At 36.6% G+C, this 20,032-nt stretch overlaps 1 protein-coding gene across 2 annotated transcripts in view; it reads right to left on the minus strand.

Annotated features, from left to right (window-relative positions):
- Window positions 1–790: 790 nt before the first annotated feature.
- Window positions 791–20,032, minus strand: part of NET1 (neuroepithelial cell transforming 1) — a 43,568-nt gene continuing 24,326 nt past the window's right edge. The window contains exons 1-10 of one of the 2 annotated variants that reach the window (XM_004588488.4): window positions 13,285–13,564; window positions 8,808–8,915; window positions 8,184–8,351; window positions 7,730–7,792; window positions 7,285–7,381; window positions 7,075–7,151; window positions 6,118–6,375; window positions 5,565–5,735; window positions 4,836–5,022; window positions 791–4,054 (exon numbers count right to left, since the gene is read on the minus strand). In XM_004588488.4, the coding sequence (XP_004588545.2) occupies window positions 3,660–4,054; window positions 4,836–5,022; window positions 5,565–5,735; window positions 6,118–6,375; window positions 7,075–7,151; window positions 7,285–7,381; window positions 7,730–7,792; window positions 8,184–8,351; window positions 8,808–8,915; window positions 13,285–13,377 (1,617 nt within the window). In that variant the 5' untranslated portion in view covers window positions 13,378–13,564 and the 3' untranslated portion in view covers window positions 791–3,659. Of the gene's footprint in view, window positions 4,055–4,835; window positions 5,023–5,564; window positions 5,736–6,117; window positions 6,376–7,074; window positions 7,152–7,284; window positions 7,382–7,729; window positions 7,793–8,183; window positions 8,352–8,807; window positions 8,916–13,284; window positions 13,565–20,032 lie in introns of those variants that run through there. The other variant, XM_004588487.4, reaches the window with a different exon arrangement.

The following is a 20,032-nucleotide window of genomic DNA, read 5'->3' on the forward strand; positions in this document are numbered from 1 at the left end:
ATCCTTTTCAGTCAATGCCCCATTCATGAGATACTTGTACACTTGGCTACTGGAATGTCCTCACGCTTAGTGATGGAAGAGGGTTCTACTCAAGTCTACATTCATCATTTTCTGGGTAGCCCATCTGCTGGGAAGGCAGTGGAGGGACACTCATGTTTCTGAAGAAAACAGCACTTAGAAAAAGGAATTGCAGCTATGTAATAACCACGTTGAAGGTACTTTCCAAAAAGCAGACCTAACATTTTTGTATTACCCCAAAGAAAACTATCTTCAGAATAATAAATGTGTCACGAAGTGTGGCTGAAGTACTACCTGAACTTTCAATTATTATTTATAACAAGTGTGAATTCATGGGAAAAAGTGAATATCTGTTCTCTAGCAGGTTCCCAAAGAATCCTGGTTAGGACACTTCACTTGGGTGAGCTTCAAGTTCACAAAGTGGCCTGTGGAATATCTCTGAGCCCCCTTAGTTGTGTAGACATGCACGTACACATCAACATTTTCTTGAGGAGAAAGTCCCTAGCATTTCTTAGCATCTCAAAATCTTCAGGTCTCGGTACTATTGGAACTACATAACCGTTCATACAGAAGATGTCCTCTGGGTTGTGGCTATTCTGATGACTGCTCGGATGCAGACAAGGAAGTCTGGATCCAGAAGTTCTAGGCTTCTCTGTGAGGCTGGTGTTCATGGAAGCTTCAAGGAAAAAGTGTATTACTCTTTGAAAGGTGTTTGTCAACTTAAAAAAAGCCCGTTTGTGGCTGAGATCACCTTTGTTTTCCAACCCTACTACTCCTAAATGTCCCAAAGACAAAGTTTATTACTAAATAGTTTCATCTTGAGGGAGAAGCAGGAGTTTACATAGAGAAGTACAATAAAGAAAAACAATGGCCACTTTTTCTGTATCTCAGCCACCAGGATTCACAGAGGTGAGTCTTAACTATGCATTTTCTGATGCCTATAAAATCTATTAACAATACAGTTAGCCAATTACATCTGAAATAAAATAAGCAAGTATTGTGTGCTTCATTTGCATTAAAGAAGTATTAAACACAAAGTAGCATGAATGTAGCTGAACACTTGTAGAGGGTCAGTTGACATTTGTTTTAATACATGGTGGTTTGATGAGGTTATCACCTTATTGACTGCTGGCTAATCAGATGACTTGGTCTCCTCCTTTACCATTTTATGTGCATACAACCTGAAATGGAGCACTGAGTTTAAGAAGAACTTCCAGTTAGGTATTATTTACAGTTTGCTGAAAATACATAAGCCTATTCTCTGGAAGATTTCTCTTCAGCTCCAAGTTGGAAGGCAACCAGGAAAGATGGTAAGGCTTATTGTAAGTCACTTACATAAAGCACATTGACTAGGTAATTCATTACCTAATGCAGATCCAAAGAATTACTAGGAGGGTGCATTTGCAAACAAATGATTAGCCTTGTACTCTCCCTCAACCCTGGTCTGGATTCACAAAACGCTATAGGCATGTTTAAACACCACTTGTGACTCTGACTTTGAAACAAATTTTAGAACTCCTGGGTTGTAAGACTGAATGCTCTCAAACATAAATACAGTTGATAGAGGATATTCATTTAACACATCAGTTTCTGGGTCTTTCTCACTTGGAAGAAACCAAAGAAACACATGTTTTAGATAAAACATCATTCCTTATATACTTGGACTGCCACTGGCTTCCATAATTTCAGAAGCCAGGTAACTCTGAAAGGAATGATATTCAATGTGATACTTCCAGAGATGATTAGAAAACTTGCTGTCTGGTGTTACAGATCAATTACTGGTATAGCCTACATTTTGAATTTGAATTTCCAATATTAGGATCTGAGACACCTAAATGGAAATATGAAATTTATAAATTAAGTGGGATGTGCTGCTCTTAGTTTTATTACAAAGCCAGTAAGTGCCCAGATGTTCATCTGTGTTCCATATGATCATTATATATGAGTGTGCTATGTTTGGTTTTATCTCATAAGATTCACCATATTGATATAACTAAACCTTTCTCTTACTCATCAGTGCATGCTGAAATTTTAAAACTTCTTTTAACTTTTCAGAGACCTGCCGCACCAACATATTCTAGTAGATGCTCCCAAAATATCCATCAGGCAAGAAACCTTTAGGGTGATTATGTGTGTGCTTTCTTTAATTGTATAATTCATTTATACAGAAAAATCATTTGGATTGATGTATTTACAATTTTTTTTCCATTTCTGCACTTCCACTGGCCAAACATATTTCACATATTAGTCAACAATGACTTGAACTGATTACCATTATAAATTTATATGACATTGGGCATAAAAATCCTCCCACCCCCTCCTTTTCATGATTATCCTTTCATTTTAACAGAAGCATTTTGCAGTAACAGATTCACCAATCTTTTCTCCATATTATGAATACATCCACCAAAACGGATCTAAAGTGGCCCAATTTTAAGACGTTTCATTGTTTCTTTTCAAACTCATTATCTGCAGGTACTATAAACCAAGGCAAATAAAGTCCACATCCCCTCGAGCCTTCTACAACTTACTATACTCTCTCAAATTGAACTTTTCTATCTCCTTTCATATTCTGGCACAACCAGACATTTTTACTTTAAGACAAATCTACTCTCTTTCCCCTCTTTTTAATTTTTTACTTACACCAGACTGCCTTCCCTCTTGCTTTTCAGACAACACTAAAACTTTCAACAAAATCCATGAGGTGGTTTTCTTTCAGTAGTCTAGAATATACTGACTCATTTCATGTGTCTTCACCACTCTGATATGCTATAAAATGTAAAAATTATAACCTTCTAATCGGCTCAAACACAGTATGGCTTGGTTTCGCTTGGTAAAGTTAATATGATTAAAAAAATATACATATACATACACACACACACATACATTTTTAATCAGGAAGAAAAACACTTTAAAGACATGCCAATTTAAAAAGGCATAAAAGTAAAAAAATAAAAGCAAATACTAAAAACTACTTTACAATAAAAAAAATTAAATAATTGGCAGGTTAAATGAATGAAAAAATGAGGAATGTGCAGTGAGCAACAAACTAATATGAAGCATTCCAGTTTGATGAAATGAAAAATCCGAAGTTTAATGGTTTGCTTTCTGAGGAAACTGTTTCATTACAAATTTTAAAGTCCTCTAACCATATATTCCACACGGATTTTAGGTGTCAATATTCAAACTTCAAATTCTGCACACAAAGTTTATCAAATAAACATTGGCAGAATTTCGGTACTTGTAAAATTCTAAGTTTTTGAGAATATTGTAAATATCACAACTGGTAGGTCTGGAAAGTCACAAGGAGTTCAGAATTAGGAGAAAATCCATTTCAAAAATATTTCATTTGATTGAAAAATATCAAGATTGTATGTTCTAAGTAACTCAAGAAAATATCTTTGGGAAAAAAAAAACCAAAAACCCTGTAATTTGACAGTAATTCACGTATCTTTAGCTGCCATTAAAAAAAAAAAAAAAACAAAAAAAACAAAAACCAAAAAAACACCCAAAACAATGAAAATGTTACAGCTGAAACAAAGTAACTCTATAATGCTCCCATGCTCACATTACAAGAAAAATTAAACTGTACACATTTATAAATAAACAGTCTCTCCACAAGTTAATACACAGAGCTTCCTTTACACCAAAGTCTCTTTCCGCTTGCCAGCTAACTGGGCTTTGTCCCTTGCTCTTCGGAAGCCAGACTGTGCTCGGTGGGCCTTGGTATCTTCTGTTTGTACACTGGAACTGCACTCTGGAGTGTTTTCATCAACTTCTACCTGAATCACACCAGAAGCTGTCGATGCCCTTCTCTGAGCCCTGAGGTTCCCAGCAGAAGACTTGTTCTCCTCACACTCTTCGTGGAGTTCTGGCAAATCCTGAAGCTCTGGTGGACTGGTGGCCTGCTGGAAAGGGGCAATGGCTGTTCGAATACAATTGAACCACTGCTGCTTATGAAACACGTCATTGGCTTGCAGAGTATGAGACTGGCCTGGAGAGGGGTCTTGGAAGCGAACTCTAAAGATATTTTTAGCTGAAAAGACAAAGGTTGAGAAAAGTAAATTAGACTTTGTTTATTCTACAGGCAGTGACCACGTCTTTTTAGATTTTTGAATGCATGTGTTTGAGAGAGAGCGAGAGAAAAAGAAAATGAGACAGAGAAGACAGAGCTGTTACCCACTGGTTTCTTCTCCAGATAAACACAAAGGGTGGATCAGGGCCAAGGGCAGGCACCTCAATCAAGTCTCCCAAATAGCTGACAAGAATTCAGTTCCTAGCACTGTGTCTCCCAGACGAGAACAGGAGCATGCCAACTAGTAGGCTAATTGCTCAGCCAAATGCTGGCCCCTGGTTATACAGTTAAATTAGGTATAACCGCTGCTGTTAAGAGCTTCAAAGAGCCTGATGACTCAGTAAGTATAGCAAGTGCAAGAACACGGAATTATTCCATGTTTAGAATTCTTAAAGATTAAAACTAAATTCAGAGGCAGCTATTTGGCATGGTGGGTAGAGATGCCACCAGGGACATGCCCAACCCGTAGCAGAGTGCCTGGGTTTAAACCCCAGCTCTGCTGCTTCTTGCTTCCTGCTGATGTATATTTGGGAGGCAGCAGATGATACTCAAGCCCACCTGGCTCCCTGAGCTGCAGACTCCTGACTTCAATCTGGCCCAATCCCAGCTATCGTGTCTAGAAAGTACACCAGTAGACAGAAGACTCTTTCAAATAAAATGAAAATGAATAAAAAATGAAAACAAAAATCCCAATTATAGGCTGAATTTGTTTCTTTCAATGATTTTGAAGCTTAGATTTTACCTTTATCTGAGTTGCCAAAAGCTCCTCGGAAGGACCCTCCCATGCGCACATCCCCATCCTGCAGGTCTTCCAGGACTAGCTCCTGGACTGGGATTGGCTGCCGGTAGACCTGGTAAGAGTGGCGCTCATTTCGTGTAACAGGCCGAGTCAAAACCAAAATGTCTTGAAACAGGAAAATGTAAAGTTTCTGGAAAAGGGGAAAACAAATGCTTTCTAAATAAACTCTGATTTTAAATGAAATATACTGTTTAAAAATCCTAACTTACAAAGCAGGTGTTTGAAAAGTTCATAATGAAATAAACATCAATTCTATAATATTTGGTTCTGGTAGGTTCTTTCATAGATAATATTTTGGACATAAACTTTGTGTTCATTCAATCTGAATAAATTTGATGAATAGTAACAAAACTTTCTATAACTATAAACTCAAAAAAATTTTAAAGGATTTTTAAAAACTAAGCATTGTGGAAATAATAGTATGTTCAGAACTAGTTGATTTATGCTTCAAAATTAAAAAGCAAAGATTAGTGAGTTTCCTCTGAGATATTTAAGTTACTTATTCTGTTACAGAAACCAAAATGTGCTTTAACAAAGCTGATAACATAAAAACCAAAAACCTTCTTTCTCTATGCCATTAATTTATTTTTACAAATCTATATAATAAGTTACATGCAAAAACTGAGTGTTGAAGTCACAGCTTACTTCTTTCTAGTATTCAAAAGAACTCACGTGTCCATTTTTATTCTTTAGTTCCCCATGGCACAGCAACACTTTGCTAGCTTCAATTCTAGGGTCCTTCTGCTTTTCATCAAGATACTCTAGCTTGTCAATGTAATACTGACACTCAGATTCTCCTTTCTTCAAGTTGATATCAGACAGAACTCCTTGTATTATCAGTACCTGAAGATTATAAAAATATTGATGGAGCAACTTCAGTATATTGATTCAGCCTGCTTTCCTACTGGGCAAAAATGTCACATAAAACGCTTTCTACATTGGAAGGACTCTAAAAATCAGTCACTTCAGCAGGAGCCTTCATTTGGATGAGGAAACAGCCCCAGCCCAACTGAAGAGATGAGATTAAAATACAGCCCCTTGGTTAGCACATCAATATAAAACGTGGTCAGTGCAACAGTGTACTAATGTACCGGGTACTTTACAAAACACTTCGTAATGCTAATTCAATATATAAAAAAATGTGAGATGATCACATTTTATTCTTTTCTAAGGCACCTAATGTATACACCTGAAAAATAAAAGAATCATTTACTGGAGTACTTACCGCTTCCTCCAGAAGCTGAACATCAGGATGGTCTTTTGGAGTGTGCCTAAGAATTTCTTTTAACAGTAAAGGGTATTTGACTAGGCGACTTCGAGGGATATCAAGGAAGCTCCAAAGATCAAGTTTTCGACTGAAGGGAGACTCAAGACATCGCTGAAGGAAGTCTTGGACTCTTGGATCTTGTTTCTTTTGATCAAGAAGAGCTTTGGCAGCGAGCTGGTTACTACAATATCCTTTGTAGGCATTCAAGCCTGGCAACTGAATAATAAAAAGAGAATGTGTAATGTCTATTTGTTACGGCTGACTGCATTAAGAAGCCTGTAAACAAGAGATACAAAACATAAAGCCAATCTTGACACACAGAACAAGTTTGGGTATTTTCCTAATGAGGACAACAGGAGCTGAGTGGTACTCTCGGCCATCATCAGAATGTTCTTTTCTGATTCCCTCATTTGGCTCAGTTCAATCAGATTTATAACTACTACTGCCCGCACCCTCATAGATGCTCAGTCACCTTTGTTTCCGAAACACCCAAGCACCTTCTATCATGTTTAAATACACTGGACTATTTTCTCACTAGACAGTACATGCAAAGACTCTTTCAGCACTAAATTCCCCAGTAAGATCTTCTTTGAAGAGTGCCCAGCATCTACAGCACTCAAATAGCAAGGAAAAGAATACAACAGATTAACCAACAGCAGATAATGTGAGAGGTTCTGCCCAAAGCAGACACATATCTTTGTAAACAGATACGTAAGACAAAGAAACTGTAGCACTAAGAATGAAGTTTTCTTTAAAATAATAAAAAAAGGACGGTAACTTTTACTTTCACATCATTTAAATATGTTTCATCTGTTTGTAGCATCTAGTTATAAGATCTAATTGATTTGACACTCATCATAAACATGAGCATTTTTTATTCAGGAAACAATCTGTGGTTGACAGCTTGCCACATACCCAGTTCACGAGGATGTGACCAATTTGCTCCACTGTTCCATCAGGTTTGGTTGCTTCTCCTATTCTTGCCAACAAATCTGAGGTGTAAAAAGAAAGACCAAGAACAGCTTTATTTAAAAAACAGGTCAGCATTACATTAGAAGTTTAAACCTAAAATTACTTGTGTTACTGCTGTTCAAATTCTAATGACAATCAAGTGGTACATCTCACCTTCATGGAGAGGTATGTAAGAGTCCAAATCACCAAATATGTGTGTGAGTTCCTCTTCTGACATGATGGACAACTTTAACATGGGGTCATGGTAGGCCTATCAGAAAGAGACATAGTCTCAAATACAGATTAAGCAAAAACAACACATGAAAAATCTGGATTTGAGTGCAAAAATGGCTAAGTATATAAAAACCAGCAGAGAAATTGTCTACTACACATAAAACAATCAAAGAGTACATTGATCCTTAAGTAGGTTCTTCTACCAACACTCATTTTTAAAGTGATATGTCTAACCCTCATCTAAAACATATATTCACAAAAAGCCCATATATTCACGTAGATATTTTCTACTTTTATGTTTCTAAAGGTTAAGAAAATGATCTTTCAGCATCTGTGAAATGCAACTTCAAAAAATACAGCATCTAATAAAAAATTATTTACTGACCTTTCTTGCAAGCTTGAGATCCTCGATTAAATCCTGTTCTCCCCGAGTCATTTCATATATTGCCTAAAAAACATCCACCAAACATCAGGGTCACTCATTGCTTTAATAAAGGAAAATTATATGCAACTGATACTTATATTCTGTAACTGTATTATGTCACATTTATATTATGTCACAGTATTCTGTGACTCAGTCTTGAAAACTAAATTCAGAATGGAATTTCAACTAAGAGGTTGTCACATATTTGCTAATTTTGTCCTATTAAAGCTGTTAAGTTTGATGGCATCATGTCATATTATTTACCATGCTAACTGTTGCTCAAACATGAAAATTTAACTTAATTTTGTCTCACGAATTAGTTATCTAATCTTCTGACAGTATACATATACTTAAAAAAACAGCATATTTTTGGTACTGTCTAGTACGTTTGTTCTGGTCCGGAGTGCTAACATACCTCCTGACGTTTAATTTCTCTGGTGGTTAAAGACTCCTTCATACTGCTGTCGAACATCTCTGACCATAGCACACTGCTTCTTCTTTTGGCAGGTGTTGGGACTGTTGACCTGCTAAAGGACTTCTGGACAGAGGCCGGGGATCTGTGGTCACCACGAAGTGTAAATGACTTGAAAGAAGAAGTGAGGCAAAAGATAAATAAAGATTTGGAGGATAAAATATTCTCTCTCTCTTTTTTAAGTGAAGAAAGCTAAATTAAAAACAAAATTCTGAGGATTTTCAATACAATCGTGTAAGCTTCAATCCATCATCCTAAAATATTTACCAGCTAAAACTGCTGTCTGGAAATCAATTATTCAAGACTAGATAAAAGATGTGACTTAACATAATGAGCTTATATAACACCATTCTAGTATCAATATTCCTTATCAGCATATTCCACAGTGAAAACATGTTTAAGCACACTTGTGCAAACTTGTCTGTACAGCTAAAAAACCAAAACCAAAACAAACAAAAAAATACTAAAAACAAAAAAACCCAAACCAAAACAAAACACAGCTAATTTCAGGCTTTTACTAAAAAGTCTCCTGACTACACTCCCTCCCTTTCCTCCCCCTTTTTTTACCTGTATCGTTTGACCAAAGCGTCTGACTGCTCCATTTCTTACAGGAGAGATTAAATTTGCCAAGGATGTGACTCGAGCTAGAGGTCGAACTCTTTTATTGCTTGGTTCCTATAAAAACAAAATCAGATTACACTAAATGTGTATTTATCTGCAATGAGTTCATACAAGCTTAGACAAAGTTAAGCCTCTCAGGAACTATCCGTACACTGTAAAAGCAGGAAACACGACAGTCTGACAATGAACAGATCTTCACTGTTAATACAGTAAGAGTACTATGAGTTATCAGTGATTTACCAAAAATATATGGTGAAGAAAGGCCCGTCAATATTTGAATATTACTTTGAGAACACAAGAGAGTACAATTAGAAGAAAAACTAATTTTAAAACAAAGCAAAAAAATCAGATTCTAAAATTCTACAGAATTATTTAGCTTAATGTGGAGATAAGTTTTAAAAAGGTTCAAATACATTTAAGACAATAGTATAATGAGTCCCATATATCCATCACTCAGCTTCAACAGTGTTCTATATAACAACTTCTTTCACTTCTGGCCTCTACTTGAATATTTTCAAGCAACTCCCAGATATTTTCTGATTTCATTTTTCTAACTGTTTCAGTTACAGAATAATCTTTATACAGCTAGGAAAATGGAGGCATACCCCTAGGTGTCTCGTACAGTAATTGAAATAAACTAGTAAAACAGGTAGATCTAATCTTTATGACATCCAAGGGCATATTTTATTTGTTTGTTTATTTACTTTTTCACTGTATTTGATGTTGACAATTGTGGCATACCCAACAAAATAATTCTTAAGGATATATAATTAAAAATTACATCAGAATTACGGTTTTAAAGTAAAAGTTGTTTAAAAAAATAACAAGATATTTTTCTTAAACAATTCTTTGGCATGATTAAGAAATAAAGTGAGGAAAGTGAGTAAAGATAATCCCTTTCAAACAATTTAAGAATAAACTGGCTGACAGGGTTTTCAAAAAAAGTATTTGGAAATCCATTTAAATAATTTGAACATATAAAGAAGAAATCAGACTTATCAAAGCTCCTGAAGATAAATGTATCTCAGAATTATGAACTACCAGAGTAAAGAGACTTTGTATATAGAAAATTCAGAACTCGGAAGAATTTACAAGGTGGAGTTGTATGACTTTTTCTAACTCCGAAATAATGAACTCTAAATGAAAACTGTGACTGTAAGGCCAGTAATGCACAAATGTTGAGTGAACTGAAAGAGGAACCTTTGAGATGTGTGGTGAGACGGCACGAGCTGTGTAGCTGAGGACATGTGTGAATGTCTTCACTACACACATCTGTGCAGACTGAGTGACATATGCGTGTGCAGAGGCCAGCACAAGGCATTCCTTTCCATTTAGTAAAGACAGTACAAAGAGGCTCCTGTTTGAATGGAGATAGAATTACCTCACAAAGTAAGATATGCCAATATCAACCAGACAAGGCAGTTGTCACAAAGGCTTGTTATACTTCTTTGGAAACAAAGGTTAACTCTTCTTCCTTGTTTAAAACATAATAAATTTTGAGTTCCCAACAAATCACACAATATTTAACTGCTATTTGGGGTCTCTGAAAAGTTGTTTCTTCTTGTGAATTAAGGAAAAATTTAACTAGAAAGAAAAAGAGTGATACTTGTTTTATCATTCCAAATTAAACCAATGAAAGTTCTTACCTGCAAAGTTAGTGCATAATCACTAATTTCTTGGTAATACAAAAATTATGTGACATTTGAAATGAAAATTATAGAACTTGATAACTAAATGTAAATATGTCTGAAGAATGTTTTGTAGTGAATATAGATTTTGTTCCACAGTCTCTTCAGAGGGGCAGGATATTATGCTAACCAGTGTTTGATGGTTAAGTATGTCCCAGTTTTTAAAAGCCCAACTATAATCTTTCTTCCACAAAGGTCATGTTACTTTTCAGAGCTGATCGAATATGAAATGCTTTGCTAACCCAGTATGGAGCTAAATTAAGAAATGTGGAAGGGCGAAGAGGAAGGGTCCGCCGCAGTTTTTGCTTTGGCAACCCAACAGTCATTTTCTGCCCTCCTCAAAGGATATCTGTAAAGAATGGTGGACAGACACAGCACAATCTTTTGGTATATAAATTTCAAAAGCATGAAAAATTTTAACAACTTTAGAGTTATATTAATGAAGGGTAAAGAAATAACACTGGAAGCCTACTACTACTTTCAAGACACACGCAAAAAAATTGCAAAAAAATGTCAAACAGCAGACTAGTGGAAGAGTGATTGGGTTAGGCATTTGTGGGTCACTGAAAAACGCTGGGAAGAAATGTGTGTCGTTTGGAATACAGGTGAGTCACAACCAAACGTATTTATCTTTAAAGGCTCAGGCGAGCCATTTTAATGATCTGCTTTGTTATTAAGAAACTGTACTGTCATAAAATATTTCAAGAAAGGTTTTCAGAGAACAGGGAGTAGACCTTCACTTGCCTGCCCCAGACAGGACTCAGGTACTAAGTAGTTAGAGGTGATGAAGGAAAAGAGCAAGAATTTATCCCTCTAAGCCACCACCAAAAGTAAAGCTTGCATCACTGTTCACTGTTGTTTGTTTCTGAGTGCTGGAAACAAGTTAAGGTGGATATTAGGCTGACAAATATGGATATTAAAACTACACAATCTTCTCAGAAGGTAATCTGAAAATCCATGAGAATAAACAAAGAATACCAACAAATTTTACATGTTCAAGGAACTTTAATTTATAGGCTTCCTTTTACCAGGGTAAAAGTTCACTTGGGAAGGAAAAAACCAAGCATCCTGCAACCTAAGTTTATGTTGTTTACTTACGTTAATTTTTAATCAGACTATCTAACTAAGCAGTCACATGAATGATTACACAGGATCTACATTCAAACCGGGCTTCTGATTAACTAGTTCCCATAATCCACTCCCAGTTGGGGTTTGTGCTCTAAAATATTTTAGTTTTTTATTAAAACATTAAATATTTAAACTGCTAAAGTTCTTTATTGAGATGCACCTCATACATAAATTCATCATATGGAAAATTCCTTTTCTGACTGTATCTTTTTGTTTTAGATAGGTTTGATGCCACTTAGGAGGACATATTTTACAGACAGTCAAATCAAGAGTTAAAAACACAACAGTAAATGAGTACATTCATTTTTGGTTACTGCTCCTCTCCTACCTGGCAATAATTTTAAAGTAAAAAGAATAAAAAAAAAGTTCTTCTTAAGAAAATTTAAAATGAGTTATGGTCACCTTAGAATTTCTCCCCTTTCTACTTAGCAACAGACTATTCTAATTATTTATTTAAGGCTGCGTTGTTAGTTCTAAAATCCCGACAACATTTTTGGCACTTTTAATAATCAGAATAAACAAATGACAGAAATATGACCAATGTTTGAGACTAAGCAGAAAAAAAAAAGGTTAGCTAGTTCTGGATGTCAAGAAAATTATTAGTTTCAGTGTTTGTACTGATGACCTCATTTGTGACTGGTACTCAAAGGAAACGCTTATACACTTAAAAAAACTGACGCGTATGAGCAAAAGGCAAAAACAAATAAACCAAAGCCACACCACATGGAATAAAAGCACACATCATAAGGCAGGCAGCTATTTTAACTACCAAAACGTGTGAGTATGTTTGTGCAGGACATAGAACTTTACTGAAATACATAATGAATCACACATATCTGAAGTACATAATTACCTAAGTTTTGATATATGTATGTGGCTTTAAAACCATTACCACAATCAAAATATGAATGTAGAATAATATTTATATGGTATAAGTGACAACGTAGTATATACCGCTGGCAATGTGTTGCATAAAAAGAACACCACAATTACTAAAGCAACTGTCAAGACTGAATGGAAGGCATAAAAATAATTTGATTTTGAAGAATGTTCATAGTGACTTAACAAAAACATAATGACTATCAGGGAGCGTCTATCCTTCAGGCTACCAAAGGACAGAATTTAAACAATGATTCAACAAGTTAAACATTCTAACATTATCTTATACTTTCTGGATAAAACGTAATATGTAATGAACTTTTTAGGTGTCCTAAAAATAAACAGGCACACCAAGTCAGCACAGCACCAGTGCTACGCTCAAAAGAAGATTCTTTCCCTCGCCTCTTACTTCAGTAAAGCAGTTCTTAAGAGTGAATATACACTCCACTCAAAACCAAACCCGATTCCATTAAGCATCAGAAATGGAACAAATATAACCAGAGTGGCACACAGATTAAAAATCTTTTTGTGCAAAATTGTGCATATGTTCAAGCTATGTTATATATAAACCTATTTAGATCACAATCCAAAAAACATTTCACGCTTGCATATATATCAAAGCTGTACATCAACACTCACTACATTCAAAGTTTAAAATTATACTGTTAATCAACTTAAAAATGTTGAAATTCTGTGGTAAGAAAGCATTCCTTTGGTTTTAGTCTTACCTCTTGTTCTCTGAAGGACTGGTTATTAACGTCTAGGACTCGTATAGTCCTTTTAATAGGTAGGAGACCTCCACTCTCATCATGCGCCACCATGCTTTACCAGTACTCCTTCAAATCTCTCAAATTAATCCACATCCAAGTCAGCTCTGTCAGGGAGCGCTGCGGAGGCGCAGGGGCTTTTCTTCTGTGGACTCAGCCACCTCTGGCGGCCATGTGCCCATGCCTCTCCCAGCGGAGGAGCTGACTTCTGCCAGCAGCAGGACCAGGCACGCAGACCTCTGGGCTCCGGGGGCGGGCACAGCCAACAAGGCTCGAGGGCGGGGACGAACGCCCACGTGACTCAGTTAACTGGTGGACACACCTTAGGCGGCTCAGGTTTCCCTGTGCTAGAGAAAGCTCTTTATCAAAAGCTTTGGGATTTCTACAGTAAGAGGAAAAGGAAGGAAGAAGCTGGGTTGGTATAAAGCAAAAACGTCTCCCGACTTAAAAAGCGGTTCCAAAGGAAAAGGAATTGCTGTTATCTACTCCAGCTGCTAAGAGACTGGCAGAAACCCTTTCTCTACTGCACCCTAAAGTTTAGGACAGAATTTAGTATGGGCAACTTCAGAACTTCCAGAAAACAGTAATTCAGGGTTAAATAACTGTATATTAAAGAAAAGCCACACCTGTGGAACTATGCAGTCTTTCTAGAGTGGTTCTCATCAGTTTTCCTTACGACCAGTCGTGTAAATACAGTAGGCACACTTGCATTCACTTTATTCCTAAAGTAAAACTGCCATTAGATTATGGGCAAAGTATAATTGGGTTACTTCAGATATTTAAAGCTTGGTATTTCTCCTTCCCCATGCCTTCCAAGTAAATAAATTAATCTTTAATAATAGAGAAAAAAAGTTTCTTTAAAGTAAGTTTGAGATTTCTTAGTGTTAAGAGAGATTTTTTTTCTGTATATCCTAAATATTATATAACCTACTTTCTGCTGGGTGGAAGGCCTGCAAAGAAGATTTTTTTTCCCCCCTTAATACAAAATACTGTACTCTATTTCAAATGTCAGGATTTTTATATTAACTGTGTAGTACTATAATGTGGTGCCAGTAATTTCCAAAAACATTTCTATTTTTAGGATATTTTTAGGTTCAGAGAACTCTGGTACATTTAAGGCACTATTTCTAGACACTTAGAGACTCAGGGAAAGATCAGTTTTATATTTGCTCCTAAAATATTAACAAATCCATGAGTAACAGGACATTACTGAAAAAACAAGATGGCTTTTGCAGATTCCAAAATAAGTTGTGTAACTAGTAAGTGTTATGGCAGTTTATGAGAAACCACTTTCAAGTTAAGACATGGCTAGAAAAGACTAGGGGAGAAATTTTAAGATGTTACTTCAGTGGGGCCTTGAATGCCACATTATTTTTACAATTTGAGCAAAAGTGCAAGAGTAAAGGGAGCAAACCCACAATGTAAGGTTAAGAGCCACAAGTAGACAGATGGAGCAGAAGAGGATAATGAAAGCTACAATACAATAAGATATATTTGGGGCCTGGCACAATGGCTCAAAGGCTAAGTCCTTGTCCTGCAAGTGTCTCCATCTCCTATGGGCACCAGTTTTTGTCCTAGCTGCTCCACTTCCCTTCCAGCTCCCTGCTTATGGGAAAGCAGCAGAGGATGGCCTAAAGCCTTGGAACCCATGTGGAAGATCTTGAAAAAGCTCTTGGCTTTTGCTTTTGGATTGGCTCATCTCCAACCACTGCAGACATTTGGGAAGTGAACCTGCAGATGGGAAATCTTTCCTTCTGTCTCTTCTTCTCCCCATAAATCTGATCAGCCTTTCTAATAAAAATAAATCTTAAAAAAAGAGATATCTTTGTATATTTCTAGTTTTGAAGATGAATTGAAGATTACTAGGTACATGCATAAATCATAATCAGGTCATTGCTATGGCACACAGTAGTGGGAAAAAGGATATATTCAAGAAATCACAAATGCTTAAGATTTTAAAAATAGAAGTGGCAACTGTTAACACAAATAATTTTTTAATTAATTTCATTTGATATACTGATTCTGAGTTGAAATTATTTAGGGAGTAGATAGCAATGTGGACAACACCTTGGAAAAGGCTGCGGTAGATTTAGAAAGGACAATCAGATGCAGAGAGTGCAATGAAAGCTTGGGGAGTGAATTAAATGTCTGGGAAAGAAGATGTGGACAAAAGACATGAGTCTAAGGACGCACCTTTGAAGGAATGCCAAGGGAAAGAAAATTTTATAAAAAGTAATAGAAAGAGGGCCCGGCGGCGTGGCCTAGTAGCTAAAGTCCTCGCCTTGAAAGCCCTGGGATCTCATATGGGCACTGGTTCTAATCCCGGCAGCTCTACTTCCCATCCAGCTCCCTGTTTGTGGCCTGGGAAAGCAGTTGAGGACAGCCCAAAGCATTGGGACACTGCACCCGCGTGGGAGATCCGGAAGAGGTTCCAGGTTCCCGGCATCGGATCGGCAGCACCGGCCCGTTACGGCTCACTTGGGGAGTGAATCATCGGACGGAAGATCTTCCTCTCTGTCTCTCCTCCTCTCTGTATATCTGGCTGTAATAAAATGAATAAATCTTTAAAAAAAAAAAGTAATAGAAAGAAACAAAGTTAGAAAAATCTTAATTAAAGATGCCAAGAAAAAATTATCTAAAATTTAACGATTACAGTCTCTGAATTATAACTTTTCTTTTATTTGAAAAGCAGAGTGATGCTCAGTGAAATGAGTCAATCACAAAAGAACAAATACCATATATTCTCTCTTACATAAGGAAACCAACATGGAACGTGTAACTCCGATAGTTCAATCCATACTGTTTTTTGATTGTTTGCTTTTTGGCTGTATCCCATGTGTTTTGATGTTTTTATTTCAGTTTGGTTCTTTCCAAATAATCTCTTTTCTCTAGTTGAATTCATCACGTGCTCATGAAGTACACTATGGCATCATTTTTCCCAAGAGACTTCTGTGTTCCCTTTTTGTCACTCATGTGTTGGTTACTCAGTGGCATGTTATTTTTTCAAGGCGCTATGACCTTACCAGCTGTTGACCTTGTTTCATGGCTTCTCACTTATGGTAATGTGTAGTGATGGGGTACTGGGGTCTATCATATACAGATGTGGGGGTACAACGGAACATGCATTCCTGCATCCAGACAAAAGGTGGACTCCCAATGAAACTGTTGGGACATGTGTAGACAATGGGATGTTGGACTGTCTGACACTGTACCAACAATGTCGGGGTACACTTAAATAAGAGACTGATAGAATTATAATTCATTATGAAGGACTACACTATTGTAACAAAATGGGAAAAATCTGACAGGGGGTGGGAGTTTGGGGGGCGGAATCCCAGCCTATACAAAAATGTACCACATAATTCAAAATTCAAAATAAAAATATTAAAAAAAAAGAAAGCAGAGTGGGCAAGAAAGACATCAAGAACCAACTTCCACTTTGATTTCTGGTTTAGTACCCAAATGCCTTCAACAGCTAAGGCTGAGGCCAAGAACTGGGAACTCAATCCAGTTTCCCATGTGGATGGCAGGGATTCACGGTCCTGGACCATCACTAGCTGTTTCCTGAGGCCTGCATCTTCAGAAAGCTAGATTCGGAGGCACAGTGGGACTTAGATCTGGGTACTCTGATATGGGATGTGGGTGCACCAAGAGGCACCTTAAATGCTGTGCCAAAAGCCCTACCCAGTGACTATAAGTTTTAATGCACATCTCCAATGAGCTAGCTCAGTGGAATACAGAGGTAAACATAACAGAGTTTGAAGAGTGACTAGAAAAGTAATGGTCATGGTTACTTATAATGGCAAATAATTGATAAAAGTAGTTTACTGAAGTTTGCAGCAGGACAGAGCTACTTAGTGCAGAAAGGGCCGCTGCTGCCTTTCTGTACATACAAATGTGCTTCATATTTTGGATTCTGTTGTCTAAAAAGAAAACATATTTTCCTATAAGAACAGGGGCTGGTCACATTTCATTATTATTTACACGTAGACAAGATGTATACAGTGTTTTGCCTTAAGTACAGATGATATACTCTATATATTTAAAAATATATTGCTATCTTTTTAAAAATATGTTGATTTTTATCGGAAAGGCAGATTTAGAGAGAGGAAGATCTTCCATCTGCTGCTTCACTTCCCAACTGGCTGCAATTGCTGGAGCTGAGCCAATCTGAAGCTAGGAGCCAGGAGCTTCTTCGAGGTCTCCCACACAAGTGCAGGGTCCCAAGGCTTTGGGCCATCCTCCACTGCTTTCCCAGGCCACAAGCAGGGAGCTGGATGGGAAGTACAGTGGCTGGGACACAAACCAGTGCCCAAATAGAATCCCAGCACTTGCGAGAGGAGGATTAGCTAGTTGAAACATCGCACCAGACCCTTCAATCTATTTCTATATAATTATAGTGGAGGCAGATAGAAATTGTGGCTTCGGGAACCCTAATTTTATAGGTAAGAGCACTCATTTGCCTATGTTCTCCAAGCTAAGAACAGTGCATCCCGGCCCTCAGCCAGGTTCATCAGCTTCATGTGGCTGACTGTAGGGCAGTGGTGAAAGGAAGGCAGCAGATGTGGTGGTCCTTTGTGCACGTCTTTTAATCAACTCTACGAAGAATGTTATGTCCATTTTAAAGATGGAGGAAACCAGGACTTGGAAAGTTTAAGAAATGTGCTTAAAGGTGGTCGGTTAATGAGTAGTAAGAATTTGTATCCAGTCTGCTAACTTCTATGGCAACATACCTTCTAGACAACCATGTGTTCTGGCACATATCAGGTGCTCAGCAACAGTGGTAGAACTGAATTTCAAAATTAAGTTTCTTGAGTTCCAGGCTATTTATTTAATTTAATGTTCATTAAATAACTGCCAACATTCTATGCGGAAATAAACCATAAGCAAAGTCAAGAGACTATCCTTCTTAGAGCGCTTGCATAATGAGATGCAGCTCAGGCAAATTATAGCAGTTCTAGTTGTTAAGTTTAGAAGAAACTGTATTTCCTTTTTTTGTTGTTGTTGTTAAATTTTTATTTTGAATTTTTGAATTTTCTGGTACAATTTCGTAGAGATTGGGATTTCCCCTCCCCGAAGATCCCATCCTCCGACTGATTTTCCCCACGTTGCTACAATGGTATAGTCCTTCATAAGGAGTCATGATGCCATCAGTCTGTTATTTACATGTGCCCGACACTGCTGGTACAGACAATGTCAGACAGTCCAGCATCCCATTGTCTACACTTTTCCAACATTTTCACTGTGAGTCCATCTTTAACTTGGAAGCAGGGATGCACATTGCATTGTATCCCCAGATCTGGATATGGTAATCTCTATTACTCTATCACTATACATTCCCATAAATGAGAAGCCACAAAATAAGGCCAACAACCGGTATGAACTAAAACAACAACAAAATTATAGCACCATGAAATCGAAAAAATGTGCCACAGAATAACCAATGCATGGGTGACAAAAAGGAAACACAGAAGTCAGAAGAGGCCGTATTTTAATCAATGGTAACACTTTCTCATGTTTTGAAAAGCAAGTATAAATTAGGTAGTAAAGTATTTCTTTTTAAATTTTGTTTTTAAAATTTTCAGTTTTAAACAGATTAAATATAGTTCATAAATACAATTCTAAGAATATTATGATACTCCTTTTATTACTCTCCTGCCAATAATATTTTACAACATACTTTACAAATAGTAAAACTGAGGCACAGATTGTTTTTGCTTTGCAGAAAATGGGATTTGTAAATTAAAAACAACAGCTTTTCAAAAATAATAATGCAGTTTCATAAAATCATTACATTTTTGCCAAAAGTACTTGTTACACACTGTCAGTTTCCCTTCGCTACAGAAAGATTGCTGGGCTGCTTGCCATTGCAGCGCCTCTGACTGGAACAGACTTCTGCTGCCCTCTTCAGGGAGTATTGTGGAATGCAACTGTCAATGTGTTTTTAACTTTGTAATTATAAAGAAAATCATACAGATGAATGAGCGCATAAACAATCTTTTAAGTTGTAGAACAATATGGGTGATACTATACTTTGTATTTTCGGTCCTTTAAATGCCTTCATGTTTTATTACTGAGAATTTATTTAAAGATTGTGTAAATATGTAAGATTCCATGGCTCACAGGAAATATTTTAAGGGTTTGTTTTCTAAATAGAAGAAAAGTATGTTCTATTTAAAAACTCTAGAGTTCCAGATTACAAATATCACTACGTAATTCTCTAAACATAAGTCAGCTAGAATTTAAAGTCCTAATAAAAATTGGAAGTAACAATTGAAAAGTGAAAATTAAGAAACCACAGTACAAAATATTTAATAACAAGTTAAATACAAATGAGGCAGTTACATTTAGACTAGATAAGAATGAAATAAATCATTAGTGAAGTTACATGTAGATTTGCATTTTTAAAAATAATTTGAATTACAAATTGGAAAGTCCCCTACTTTTAAGAACTGGCTTTGGGAAAAGATCATCAGTATAGACAAATTAAATGCTATTAAAAAGAATCATAAACAAAATGAACAGGCTAAGAAGTTTGGTATTATAAAGGCAATGATTCTTTTTTCACTGAAGACACAAATAGCAAGTCACATAAAGAACAGGTGCTAGTGGTGATGTTTTACCTTAAGGACAAAGGATTATGAATAATTCCCAGTATAACGTAAGATGAGCACTTATTTTAGTTAACAGGAGGTGCTGCCCATTTTCT

Source organism: Ochotona princeps, chromosome 10 (genome assembly GCF_030435755.1).
Source record: "Ochotona princeps isolate mOchPri1 chromosome 10, mOchPri1.hap1, whole genome shotgun sequence".
In the NCBI taxonomy this organism is placed as follows: Eukaryota; Metazoa; Chordata; class Mammalia; order Lagomorpha; family Ochotonidae; genus Ochotona; species Ochotona princeps.